This window comes from Podarcis bocagei (assembly GCF_964188305.1).
Source record: "Podarcis bocagei genome assembly, chromosome: 5".
In the NCBI taxonomy this organism is placed as follows: Eukaryota; Metazoa; Chordata; class Lepidosauria; order Squamata; family Lacertidae; genus Podarcis; species Podarcis bocagei.
Window position 1 is genome coordinate 10,228,496 of NC_138129.1, and position 14,076 is coordinate 10,242,571.

General features: G+C 42.9%; 1 protein-coding gene across 1 annotated transcript; it reads right to left on the bottom strand.

The window, feature by feature from the left end:
- Positions 1-3,135: 3,135 nt before the first annotated feature.
- Positions 3,136-11,355, bottom strand: MRGBP (MRG domain binding protein). Its single transcript, XM_081196704.1, has 5 exons — positions 10,877-11,355; positions 9,916-10,037; positions 8,016-8,097; positions 6,158-6,232; positions 3,136-4,772 (listed from the first exon to the last, which is right to left on the bottom strand). Exons 1-5 carry the CDS (start codon positions 11,166-11,168, stop codon positions 4,582-4,584), a joined length of 762 nt encoding a protein of 253 aa, XP_081052830.1. The 5' UTR covers positions 11,169-11,355; the 3' UTR covers positions 3,136-4,581.
- Between the last annotated feature and the right edge of the window lie 2,721 nt (positions 11,356-14,076).

Here is a 14,076-nt window from a genome sequence, read left to right on the forward strand (position 1 = left end):
ATAAAATTACAGTATAAAACACACACTCTCTCTCTCTATATATATACGAACAAAAACAATCCACCGACCCCCCCCCCCCCACAGAGAGATTCAAAAGGACACTGGATGTCAGTCAACCAAAGGCCTGGTTGAAGATATCATCATCATCATCATCATCATCATCATTATTATTATTATTATTATTATTATTATTATATTACTATCTCCCATCCAGCCACTGACCAGACATGAACCTCTTTAGCTTTAGCCTGAATCATGTTCTTTTAAAATAAGCTACGTGCAGACCCCACATCTTCTTCTTTCTTTGGTGATCGCTTGTAGCCAACTAAGATTGTCTTCCATGGACATGGTCTTAACTGTGAGTCTGTAAGTGACTGTGGAGGCCAATTCTGCATCCAACACGTCCTTCCACAGTGGGGACATTGGTTTCTAGGCGGGAGTTGATCGTGGTGAGAGTTTGCCAAATGTGCCTTCCTCTTAGCTTGTTTCTCCTTTTCGCTGTGAGTTTCTACTTCTTCAAAGTCCATGACACCTTTGGTAAAGGCTGTTCTCCAATTGGACCGCTTGCAGGCCAGTGTTTCCCAGTTATCAGTGCTTATACCACATTTTTAAAGATTTGCCTTGAGAGAGTCTTTAAACCTCTTTTGTTGTCCACCGGTATTTTGTTTTCCAATCTTAGTTGGAAATAGAGTAGTTGCTTTGGAAGACGATAATCAGGCATCCGCACATGACCTGTCCAGCGAAGCTGATGTTGAAGAATCATTGCTTCGACATTGGTGATCTCTGCTTCCTTCAGTACACTGACATTTGTTCGCCTGTCTTCCCACGTGATGTGCAAAATTTTTCGGAGATACTGTTGATGGAAGCTTTCGAGGAATTGGAGATGGCATTTATAAGTGGTCCATGTTTCACAAGCAGGCAGTAAAGTTGGTAGTGCAACAGCTTTGTAAACAAGTATTTTGGTATTCCTGCGAATGTCCCAATCCTCAAACACCTGAGATTCAATCGTGAGAAAGCTGCACTCGCAGAGCACAGGCGATTCTGGATTTCAGCATCAATGTCGGCCCTTGTAGAAAGATAACTGCCCAGGTAGGAAAAGTGATTGACAATTTTCCAACATTGCACCATTGAGTTGGATTTGTGGCGCTGCAGAGGGGTTGTTTTGTGCTTGTTGGGGCAGCGCTTTGGTTTTTTTGGATATTGAGCGATAAGCCAAGCTTTCCGTAAGCTTCTGCGAAGATATTTAGGATAGTTTAGCTAAACAGGGTATATTAATAAACAAGCAAAAATAATGCTGAAGCATACATTATATGCGGAAAACAAGCCACCCTCCAGTTGGCTGTGCTGATGTTATCTATGCTGCTAGAATTGTAACAAAATCAATAGGTAAATCAGAGGCCAAGCTGCATTTTAAGATGTTGCACTCACTGCTGCTACAGCATCATCAAAGACAGGTGCCCAAGCTTTCCTTTCACCAAAAAACTCGAAAAGGAACAGTCAGCTTTCTCTAGAATCGACAGAAATGTCTGTGTCAGATCTTTGCTTCTAATAGGAATTTACACTACGTGCACACTGGAGAAGAAGAAAAAGCTGAACCAATAAAATTTACTTGACCATTTGAAAGGCTCATACAGGTTATAAAAATAAATTCACAGGCATCTTAAGGGACCGGCTTAAATTATTGAATTGTTCTATCTAGGCTTCCACAGTTAGTCAAACTATATTAAAAGAACTTTGTCAACTTCAATATGATCTAGCAGTGTATAAATCTTCAATGTTGGCCTTTCCCCAACTAAGGCTCCAGAAGAGTTTAAAATAATGTCGTCAATGTTTTGGTAGAATCTAGGCACTTTGTGCTTAAAACCTTATATGATCTGAATATATATATTATAAAAACAGTTAAAATGTGTTCATTTTCCAGAACTTTGCATAATTTGTGGACTCGTTCTAGAATGGAGAATGGGTACTTGAGCTCTTGCAGGACACGGCATGTGGAGAGCCTGAGAAGTAGGGAGTTAGCAATTCAGGGTACTAAAATTCCACACTGTTGAATACTTAAGCCCTTTTTAGGCAATGCTCCTGAAATAAGAGCCTCTCTCTATATATATATGCACTGCTGTTCGTACAACACAGGACAGCTCACCATGTGCACCCCGTTTTAGCTGCTCCGTTCTCCCATTGAAGTGAATGGAAGAAGCCCTTGCATTGAAGCAAAGGTGAACTGTTCCAGAAACCCTTCCTGCAATTCCTATCCTGGAAGTCAAGATAACCCCACAATTAATTGGTAGTTGCTGTAACAATGAGCTCACAGATGTTTATATTCACTTGCTTGATATAAGCCAATTGGCGTGCTTTGATGCTATCCTTATCTGTGGAGGGCTTGGGGTGCTGGGCTCTGAGCCCAGAAAGTGGAACTGTCTGTAAGATTAGGGCATTTGCACCTATGTCCTCATCTGGTGATGGGAAGTCCTGACCCATGACGTATGCTACCTTGTGTATAAAGAATGTATTAATGTCTGCTTGGACAAGCCATCTGCTTGCTGCGGTGTCCGTCCCATATCTCTGAGAGGCCTGGCAGGCTGATTTGCTGCAAGTCTACAGCTTTCTTTAATAAAGAACTAAAACTGATCCCTCTGGTGTTTTTAACACCCTTCTTTGATATCCTTGTACCAAACCACTCCCACAAGTCCTCCTTTGGGCTGGCGGTTCACAGCAGCCCTTGTGTACAAGGTGCTTGGAGTAAGCATGGAACTGTTGGATTGGGCAACTGCCATCAAAATTATCAGGGCTGGGGGTGGGGGGTGGGAAGCAATTGTTAGAAATCTTGATCCTCTGTTCACACATCACACTCCATGTGCAATTCAAAAGCACATGATAGCAACTCTGTACCATGGCCTTCATTATAATTACAGAACAGCCTGACGCTAAAGTTCATCTTAGGCCTAATTCTCACAGATGAGATGGAAAAACCTACAGAGTTTTATTTCTTCATCTGATGTTTGTGATGAATCTTAGTTAAGAAGCTGGGATACAGAGAAGACTGAGTCTTTTCTAGAACAAAGCTAACTTGGTATATGCAGTAGAATGAAAGTGTTTGCTATATCCCTGATAATTAGGATGAGAGACACTGCAATATGAAGCGTGGGCTGGAACTCTTTATTGCATAGCAAAGGATAATACAAATGCATAACTCCGTAGCTTTTCAGCTACCTTTTCATTCCTTTGCTTGTTTTGTTTTTCTTTATAAAATACATGTTTCCCAACTTCACTAAAATAAGAGGAAATTTTACTATCTGATCATCAGGAAATGATGAATGACTGGATCTCTGGTTTTAGCAACTTTGCATACAAATCCAAAACATTAAGTGAAAACTACTTTTGGAAGTAGAGTAACAAGACAAAATTATCATTTTCAACACTTCCATTTAAGAACTCCTGGCAAAAATAACGTTTTGTTTTTTCAAAAAAGGGAATTAAATAATGCATATAAAATACATACATACATATATATATTTGTCCCGATCTGGCAAATGCCTCTCATGCAAGTGATTTCACTTACTTGAATGGAAGTGCTCACATTGAAGACTTTGCAGCTAGGACATTAATATAGTACAAGTGGTTAAGACAAGAGTCACCATTTCTTCTACTCTTACCAGTTTGTGCTGAACCTTCCAATATACATATGACATTTTCTTTTAAGCCTCCTTAGAGAGAATATGTAGCCCAGATATGAGGAAATTGTTCATCCTGGTTTTAAGATGTTTAATGACCTTTGTTCTGCTTCGGCAATCTGAAAAAATAAATGTATACCTCCAGTTTGGAAGAGGCAAAGCTGATCATAATTTAAGCAAAGAATGCTCCTTCTTCATTTTGCAGGCGGTGTGTATTTTTTGCATGCTTATTCAGCCAGAACCAGTGGCATTTGGAACTAATTCTCACAGAACAGTAACCGACTTAAGACACTTATTACGTCACTAAAATTAGCAGCTGCAGCTCAAGATACAAACATCACCCAAGGTTGAAACCAGCCATTCAAGAACCATGGTCCTGTGTTTCCATGAATGGTTGTTCCAAGAGGGATGTTTAATACGTAGACTGGAATTCAATGTTGCGTTCTTCCAATCATTCTGTCTCCGCAAGCATTACAGCTTGCCAGATGGAATGATCCCCCCAACTCCCCGCAAACAAGAAATTGGGTTCTCATTTTGGAAGGCATGTGAAGGAAGGAGAGCGGGAAAAGTCCCACTGTGTAAGCAGCAGTCCTTGTGCTGGGCTTCCCCTAATGGGGCTGGATAGGTGAATCCCATTCAAGAGTGTGCAACTGGTATGTAAAAAAAAAAAAAAAAGCCACATCCTGACTTTTTCAGTAAACACACGTTCTTAAGGCTGCCAGCTTCCCATGCATCCCAAAGTTGTAAGGCTAAAGATACTGTTCAGCTCCTTTCTGCTGCTCTATGCTAACCAATAGAGCCCAGGCATTTATCTCTCATTTCCACCCGCATTGTGCTAACTAGACTCTAAAATCTCCTTGCTGCCTAGGCTCCACTGTTCAAACATGCTTATGCCTTGCTCGGCCACTGCTTATGTTCTGCGCCGTTTTGCAGCACTTGGACTGGAAGGATTGCTATTTGCGTTCAAAACCTTCTCAGTGACTCTGTTCCGCTTTCTCTTATCTGCTCCTTCTTTGGATCCAGATTCAGACGAGCTTCTCTCTTTCTCCTTACTGCTTGGTTTCTCAGATGCTTTGGCCAGGCTTCCCATAGAGGCATATACTGAAAGAGAATTAAATGAAAGATTATGCATCAAATGGCATCCATCGCATTATGGCCATGATCCAAGGCAGAGTCAGGTGCATGCAAGCCCTGCCCAATGGGCAGGTGGATCAACTTTTTTTAAAAAGGAAATACAAGCTCTTTGCAGAAGCACACTCAACTCACTTTAATTATATTGGCAGAAATTATAATAACAGAAAAATGCCCCTCATTAAAGCTACAAAACAAAATATTAAAGGTCTGATCTGGAGTTTGTCTGCCCCATGAAAACACCTCTCAGCCCCTGATCTTGGGGTTGCCTTGGAACAATATTCTGAACACTTCTGAAAGAACTGGGGATGCTCCCAGGAATCTCATGATCACATTTTTGCAAACCACTTTGATGTTTTCCCTTACAATTATGTGGTATATAAATTTTATGAAATAAAAAATAAAGAATCATGAAAGCATAGATGGAGCAAAACTGAAGGAGCACTTCCAAAAACCAAATGCGCTGTTTCAATATATGTTCACTGGTTGTGGCAATGCATTTGAAGAAATCCTTAGCTCTGTGACTATTAGAAGTGCACCTGAACCTTTCCAAAAGAATGAAGGGAATTATCTTCAAGGCGCTTTCAAGAAGGTTCTCAGGTATCCGGAACATGGGCACCCCTGACCCCCACAAACCATAAAGACACTGCCAATCAAAACAGCAGGCCCAGGGCAAAAAAAGATCATGCCAAATTATTATTATTAATTAGGTTTACTTGGCACCTTTTCCTACAAAAGTAACTCAAGGTGACTTAACAAAAATAAATAAAAAACACATACATTTACAGCCAGCATAAAACAAAAAAAGAAAAAACATAAAAACACAATTCGGAACTCATTCTTGTGAGAATCAGAATGTGGACCTCTTTTCTCCCCACTTCTGATTTAGAACTAACCCAACTGTAGAGGAACCGGCTATATTTCACAATCCAGTAGCGGCTATTTTCTCTGTACTATCCTACCTTGTTAGAATATGGTAGCTGGAACCAGGACCCACATGTGACGTGGCTGAAAATCAGATCCCAGAACACTGTGGCCCCATTAGTTTGTTTAAATTGGTTTAATTATGAATGACTCTCCACCCCAGATTTCAACTAGAAATAAGCCAAGAAATAAACCCTTGGCTTATTTCTACTTTGCCACTTGTGGTTTGTTTGAAACAAAACAAGTCACAATCTGAGTTTTAGTGACAAAAAGCAGTGTGCTGGAGATCAGTGCAGTTGCCCAGGGTGGTGGTAGGAAGGAACATTTGTGATTAAACCAGAGATCAAAACAAACTATGGCTTAAGAGTGATGAGCGAACCAGGCCTATGGATGACACATCATTTTCATATGCTAAAATGAATAACTCATACCTTCTTCAGGACCTGCATGTGATTCCATCTCTTCCTTTATCTCTTCTTTCACGTCATCTTCAATCATCACTTTACCTGTGGGGATGATTATGAGTGGAGTGACGGTGAAGATGGCACTGATTCAAATTCAATTTCCTCTTTACTTCTCCAGGCATGCTCATGGCAGCAATATGCACTGAATTAAAGGGATCAGTCATTGCCAACAGCCCCCGGTTCCCAATAAGGCTATTTTAAATCACTTAGGAAGCAAAACTAGATTGTTTCAAGCAGTAAGCTGACAACAGCGACTGAAGTAGAAAAATGCAGAGAAATGATAAGGGAGCTATCATCCAAGCCCAGATGGTGTTTTCTTTTGAAACTTGTGAATATAAATATGCTAATTTTTTCATACTGAGAGTACATCCACCTCAACCATTCCAGGCACTTAAAAATTACCTCTGCAAATGAGGTGTAAAGGCTACTGATTTTGGGGTGCAATCCAAATCTCAACCCCTTGTTGGCAGGAATGTGTAGAGCAGCATAGCCTCAGCTACATCTGCAGCCCAGCTGCTCATAGCGACAACTGTTGTTTTTTCTGGGGTGTGTGTGTATGCGAGCAGGAAATCCCCATACCAGCTCCAGGTTCCAGATCAGGCCTGATGCCATTGGGTGACAGCAGTGAGACTGTCTCAGGATCTAGCAGATCCTGGGCTGTTTGGGCCAAATTCCCTCCCTGCTCTCAAAATATCCTATATCAGGGCTTTCTACTGGCCAACGCTGGTGAGGATTCTGCCAGTGACCTCCCACCTGCCTGTTCTGCAGCTGACTGACTCAGCAGCCGGAGTGAAGGGCCCCTTTTCTACTCAACTGAACCACCCCCTCAAACTGACATAAAGGGGGCTTGGACTGCTTTGTTAGTATATATCTGCAAACGATTGCATTTTGTTTTTCTTTAATTTTAAACAGAATGCTCTTCCCAACAGACAGTTCTGTTAAAACCTAGCCATACCCAACTGATATCAGTTGAATCATTTTCTAAAAAATGTGAACACCCACAACCCAAATTCAGTCCAGATTCCATCAATATTCGGTCTCATTATTCTTTTGCTGCTTACTAAAGCACCAAACAAAATTGTTCAAATGCTGTAATCAGGCTTTTGAATACATTTGTGTCTGCTTTCCATTTTTCTTAAATAGAAGCATTAAAAAGCAATCCAGATTTGAACATCTTCACAGACTTCATCCAGGCCTTTGGCTAAGTAAACAATCTCTGGCCTTTTAAACTATGGGGGTGTTATTTTTGTTTGTTACTATGACATGTATTTTTGTGTTTTTATATTGTAAACCGCCCTGTAATCTTTTGATGAAGGGTGGTATATAAATTTCTTCTTCTTCTTCATCCAGTGTAGTGGTTTAGGCTGCAATCCTATACACTACAGGCTAGCCAACTCCTGATGTTGCTTCGCTACAAGCCCCAGCATCTCCTGCCAGCATGGCCAATGATGATTCGATTTATTATATTTCTCTGCTGCTTTTCATTCAAATGAATGCCAAAGCAGCTCACAAACAACAAATCATAATAATAACACAATAGGACATGATGGCAGTTGTATTCAAGCAACATCTGGAGGGTTTGTACACTTCCTCAGGGCTACATCCCTTTAAACTGAATGGGATATATTTCTTTTTAAAATCCTATGCATCCTAGTTGGGAAGGCAGCCCCAAAGAACCCAACAGGACTTACCACTGAGTAAAAAGGCATCAGAGTATACTGAAAGAGACTGGGTCATGAAAGAGTAATTCCTAGAATAAAATCTTGCCTGTGGTATATAAATAGTAAGTAGTGTTGTTATTATTAAGACTGCTTTGGGGTCTCACCTTCTTTTACCTCTTGAATAATTTCTTCAGGGAGGCTGAAGTTTTTTTCTGAGTTGGGGAAGGGAAGAATCTCAGATTCATGCTTAGAAATGTTTTAAAGAGAAAGAAATCTATAAATAATTTGGTTATACCAACAATTCAGATTTTCTAAACCAAGGGTGGCTAACATGGGGCCCTCCAAACATAGCTGGACTACAACATCCATCATCCCTGACATAGCCCACAATGGCCAGGGCTAAGGGGAGTTGTAGCTTAACAACATCTGGAGGGCCACAGGTTAGCCAACCATATGCTAAACAAATGCAAAGGTAATTGTCATCACATACAATTTATAATTATTACCCAACAACAACAAAAGAAAATATTGAAATGACCCTTGCATTTCAGGGACAACAAAGAATATATTTTATTTTGTAATGAAATTGCATAATAAAACTACAGTCATTTAAACCTATTCATCCAGAACTAAAGAAACAAAAGTCCCTGCTTAAATTTTTTTAACGAGTGTTTCAGATATGCAATTTGGCATGTTCCAGGCAAGGACAGAATTGGTGTCAATTAGAATGCACAGAGCTGCCATATCAGATTCTGCAGTTATTTAAAAATGCACATGTTTAAAAATTTCATTGGTCAACTACACCCAAGCAAAGCAGAATAACATAAACATCGGTGAAATCAATGTTTCAGACAATCAACTGGAAGAATAGATAATACAAATTAAACACAGCTGCTGTCTATTTGGGTTCTTGTGTATTACAATGATAAATAAAAAAGAAATATCAAAGATGGTATTTCCTTTCAGCAATGGTTTTGTGGAAGGAAGTGAAACAAAATCATAGAATCATAGAGTTGGAAGAGATCACAAGGGCCATCGAGTCCAACCCCCTGCCAAGCAGGAAACACCATCAGAGCACTCCTGACATATGGTTGTCAAGCCTCTGCTTAAAGACCTCCAAAGAAGGAGACTCCACCACACTCCTTGGCAGCAAATCCAAGACATTTTTTCACTTGTACCTTGTATGAGAACTTTGGTTCTCCTAGAGAACCGTGCAGATTCTCATGCAAGTTACTGATCAGTTAAGGCACCTTCCTGGGATCATACGAGGCCTTTATGACAAACTGTAACCCTTAGTGCTAATAAGGCCTAGTTGCTGTGGACAGCAACCATGCTAACAAGGATAGCAAAGATTTAGGACATATTGCACACTGTAACCCTATCTCAAGTTGCCAGGACCAGAGCATCAAACCAAACATAACCATGGCTTTTTTAGATGTTGTACTGTGTGAGCAGCTTCCACAGGCCAGATGGATGCCTCAGAATTCACCTGAAGGCAGGAAAAAGCCGTTCACAAGGGATCATCTCCTTAGGCTTTATCTGCACCATACAGAGGGAATGGGAGGATCAAAAACACAGCAAATTGTTTCCCTTTAATCAGGAGATCATGCACTAATAGGGGACACAATTGTTGAATGGTCTCTTTAAATTTGAAGGTTCATTATTGTTCCACAAGATGTGTCTCTTTAAGGGCCAGAGCAAATAACATGACCTAGTTTTACAGCTGTGAAGCAGTATAGCAGGTGCTGTTAAGTTATGTTAATTAAGCTGTTGGGTATAGTATATAAAGAGCAGCACCTAGCTCTCTCAGTACCCTGGTGGATCATGCTTATTGATATATTGTAAAAGGAGTTTTTGTTATTGTTATTAAAACCTAGCAAAAGTTACTTTTGCGTTCCTTGTAATGTGTGGTCTTGCCAGCATGCCTTCTGCAGCACAACTAATCTGCAAATAGCCAACTATGGTACCCGATTCTGCTTGTGGTACATCTGCACATAGGGTTAGGCCTCTGACCTGTGGAGCATCTCAGGCACCGGCCTCAGCTTCTTGGTTGATGACACTTACCAGCGCTTGCATGTCATACATGGTGCTTAAATGGTCCCAGATGACTTTGGAAGAAATCTGCCTCCCGATATTCTGGCTGAATTTATCTCGGATGCAGATCATGTGAAAATGGCGATTCACACCTGGAATGGCAGAAGAGAGTGAGAAGGAGAAAACATACAGAGAGAGGGGTTGGGTTTTTTTTAAAGACTTGTTTAAAATCCTATAAAGCACTATGCACCCTGACGGCACTATAAATAATGACCAAAATCTGGCCCCACCCTATGCCCTTCCTTGCACTAACACAGATTATTTCAGACTGTGAAGTCCTAGGGGCAGGGGTCCATCTTAATGACCTTTATCTTTCACGCTGATCACAGAATTATAATGTTGGAAGGGATCCCTAAAGGTCATTTAGCCCAAGCCTGTGAAATGCAGGAATCTCAACCAAAGCATCCATGACGGGGTTACATACATCTTCAACTAGGGAAACAAGTGTTTGCAAGCTTAAAGCACACTTGGGGGGTAGGAGGAATCCAGCCCTATTTAACACAGTGAACATTAATTCTGGGTAAAAAAAGAGAAAAAAGCACTATTTTGTAAAACGAATGTTAAAAGAGCACTTTAACCATCTCAGGCTATAAAAGATCACAACTAAGCGATCGAACCATTTTAAGTCTATGTACTTTTTTTTTAGTAGGAGGGTGCAGGAAATGGCTTCGAGGGGACTCCATAGATGATAATAATAATAATAATAATATCTTTAAATTTGCACACCGCCCTTCACCCGCAAATGTCAGGGCGCTTCACAGCCTATATGTAGCGTGCGTGTCCCGTCCCCCCAGCCCTCTCTATATGCCCTTTCTCCTGACAGGCGCCACCCCGCCTTCAGCGCTCTCGTCCGCGGCCGGCGCCTCTACTCGAGCCCGAGGCTCGTTCCGCGGCCTACGCCCCATCCCCCCACCCGCCGACTTCTCCTCACCGACGGGCTTGTGGCCCAGCATGGCGTGAAAGAGGCACACCTCCACCTCGGGGCTCCACACCACCGGCACCGGCAGCGGCGGCGGCGGAGGAGGGGGAGCCGCCGCAGCCGTCATGACGGTCATCGCCGAGGCCGCTGAGGAGACGCTCGACGCCGCCGAAGCCGCTTCCTCGGGCGCCGCTTGCGGGGCGGGCTCGGCCGACACGGGCGCCGCAGGCCCTGCGGCCGGGCAGGGGGCCTTCAACCCCGCGTCTGCCGCTGCCACCGCCGCCGAGCTCTCCGCTTCGCCCATGGCCGCCGCCGCCTCCGCGGAGAGCGGGCCGGGCGAGAGCGGAGCGTCCCCTGTCGGCCGCCCTCCCCGAGGGAAGCGACCGAGGGCGGGAAGCTGAGGGGAGATCCCTCTCCGCGGGGGGAGAGGAAGAAGGTGCCCCCGGGGCTCAAGGCCTTGCTCAGGACCCGGCCTCTTTCTCCCCCATGCGTCTTCTTCGAGCGGGAAGGGGGGGGGGATTGCACTCTGCGCCGGCTCAGGAGCGCTTTTGCGTGTTGTGTGCACCACCACGAGGAAGCAAGCATGAAGGAAGGAAGGAAGGAAGGAAGGAAGGAAGGAAGGAAGGAAGGAAGGAAGGAAGGAGGCAAATAGACACAGAAAGAAAAGAGAAAGAAAGAAAACAAGCAGACACTAAGAAAAAGCAGAAAACAAGCAGATAGACAAAGAAAGAAAGAAAGAAAGAAAGAAAGAAAGAAAGAAAGAAAGAAAGAAAACAGGCAAATAGACATAGAAAAAAAAAGAAAACAGGCAAATAGACACAGAAAGGAAAGAGAAAGAAAGAAAGAAAACAGCAAATAGACATAGAGAGAAAAGAGAAAGAAAGAAAGAAAGAAAACAGGCAAATAGACACAGAAAGAAAGAAAACAGGCAAATAGACACAGAAAGAAAAGAGAAAGAAAGAAAGAAAACAGGCAAATAGACACAGAAAGGATAGAGAAAGAAAACAAGCAGACACAAGAAAGAAAGAAAGAAAGAAAGAAAGAAAGAAAAGCAGATAGAAAGGAAGGAAGGGTTCGGACGGGGAGGTACTCTTTTCCCTTTATTTTTGTTATTACATATACCTGGCATGGGAGATTGTGGACTCTCCTTCCTTGGAGACTTTTTAGGCAGAGGTTGGGTGGCCGTCTGTCATGGATGCTTTAGCTGCACTGCAGGGGGTTGGGCTGGATGACCCTCAGGGGTCCCTTCCAACTCTACATTTCTATGCCAGTTGAGAAGCCTGCCATGGAAGGAATTTTATCCCCAGAATCAGTAAAAGCTTGGCATTAAAGTCAGGATGAAGCTGGCATAATCTCTCTCTCTTGCTGACTGACACACTCCTTCTCACGTGTGTGAGAGCGATAGATTATGTCAGATTTATCTTTGTTTTAATGCTGAGCTTTTACTGATTCTGGGGATAAAATTCCTTTCCTGGCAGGCTTCGCGAGCGGCATGTGTATGCAATAACAAAAAGAAAGGAAAAACAAGGGAAACAATGCTTTCGTTCCCCTGTTCTTTATTTCTTCTCATTGTTGTGCATACAATTGTGGTAAGAGTGCTCCTGAGCAGGCGCAGAGTGCATTTCCCTCACCATCAAACAGCTCTGAGGGCAGTCTCACTGTGTGGGAGAGTGTGTGTGTCTTAGGGCTGCCCCTCTCAAATATTACTGTACTGAGTTTTAATCAGTGGCTTGATGGATTAAATAGGTGTAAATCTGCATTCAAATAAAACAATAGGCAGGGAATGGCTTTCCATCTTTTTTTATGCAGACTAGGAGTCTAACTTCTCAGCCCTCTGTTTGAAGGGCTGTCTCCCAAGAAGGGAGAATGGGAAACGACCTTGAAATTTCTTATCCACAATAAGCATTTTGATAGCAACTGAGCAGGCATTCATGTCTCCTGGCCGTAGACTTGAGGTTTATAGTTTGTATTGAAATCATAGCACTTGTCTGCATCCTTATGTTACGTTATCATACGGAAGTTCCTTGCAAAACTGTTTCATCTTTGTGATGCATTCCCACTTTCGGTGGTTACCTAAATGCAGGCATGTGTGCCAGGCATGCCCGATCTCAGAAGACCATCTCCTTTCCATTGTTGTTGTTTAGTCATTTAGTCACGTCTGACTCTTCGTGACCCCATGGACCAGATCACACCAGGCACTCTTGTCTTCCGCTGCCTCCCGCAGTTGGGTCAAACTCATGCTGGTAGCTTCGAAAACACTTTTCCAATCATCTCGTCCTCTGTCATCCCCTTCTCCTTGTGCCCTCCATCTTTCCCAGCATCAGGGTCTTTTCTAGGGAGTCTTCTCTTCTCATGAGGTGACCAAAGTATTGGAGCCTCAGCTTCAGGATCTGTCCTTCCAGTGAGCACTCAGGGCTGATTTCCTTCAGAATGGAGAGGTTTAATCTTCTTGCAGTCCAGCTGGTAAAATGCGGTCTTGACTATGCTACCACTCAGTGGATTTGTAACTGGCTGACTGACCGAACCCAAAGGGTGCTCATCAATGGTTCCTCTTCATCCTGGAGAAGAGTGACTAGTGGGGTGCCACAGGGTTCTGTCTTGGGCCCGGTCTTATTCAACATCTTTATCAACGACTTGGATGATGGACTCAAGGGCATTCTGATCAAATTTGCAGATGACACCAAACTGGGAGGGGTGGCTAACACCCCAGAGGACAGGATCACACTTCAAAACGACCTTGACAGATTAGAGAACTGGGCAAAAACAAACAAGATGAATTTTAACAGGGAGAAATGTAAAATATTGCACTTGGGCAAAAAAAATTAGAGGCACAAATACAAGATGGGGGACACCTGGCTTGAGAGCAGTACATGTGAAAAGGATCTAGGAGTCTTGGTTGACCACAAACTTGACATGAACCAACAGTGTGACGCGGCAGCTAAAAAAGCCAATGCAATTCTGGGCTGCATCAATAGGAGTATAGCATCTAGATCAAGGGAAGTAATAGTGCCACTGTATTCTGCTCTGGTCAGACCTCACCTGGAGTACTGTGTCCAGTTCTGGGCACCACAGTTCAAGAAGGACACTGACAAACTGGAACAGTGTCCAGAGGAGGGCAACCAAAATGGTCAAAGGCCTGGAAACGATGCCTTATGAGGAACGGCTAAGGGAGCTGGGCATGTTTAGCCTGGAGAAGAGGAGGTTAAGGGGTG

Bases quoted from the DNA above. Each gene is read 5' to 3' on its own strand.
- MRGBP (XM_081196704.1), bottom strand. From the start codon at position 11,168: ATGGGCGAAGCGGAGAGCTCGGCGGCGGTGGCAGCGGCAGACGCGGGG. The intron at 8,098-9,915 runs GTAAGTGTCATC...AACATTTCTAAG, and splicing joins TGTATGACATGCAAGCGCTG to CATGAATCTGAGATTCTTCC. The intron at 6,233-8,015 runs GTGAGACCCCAA...TCATCCCCACAG, and splicing joins TATTCAAGAGGTAAAAGAAG to GTAAAGTGATGATTGAAGAT.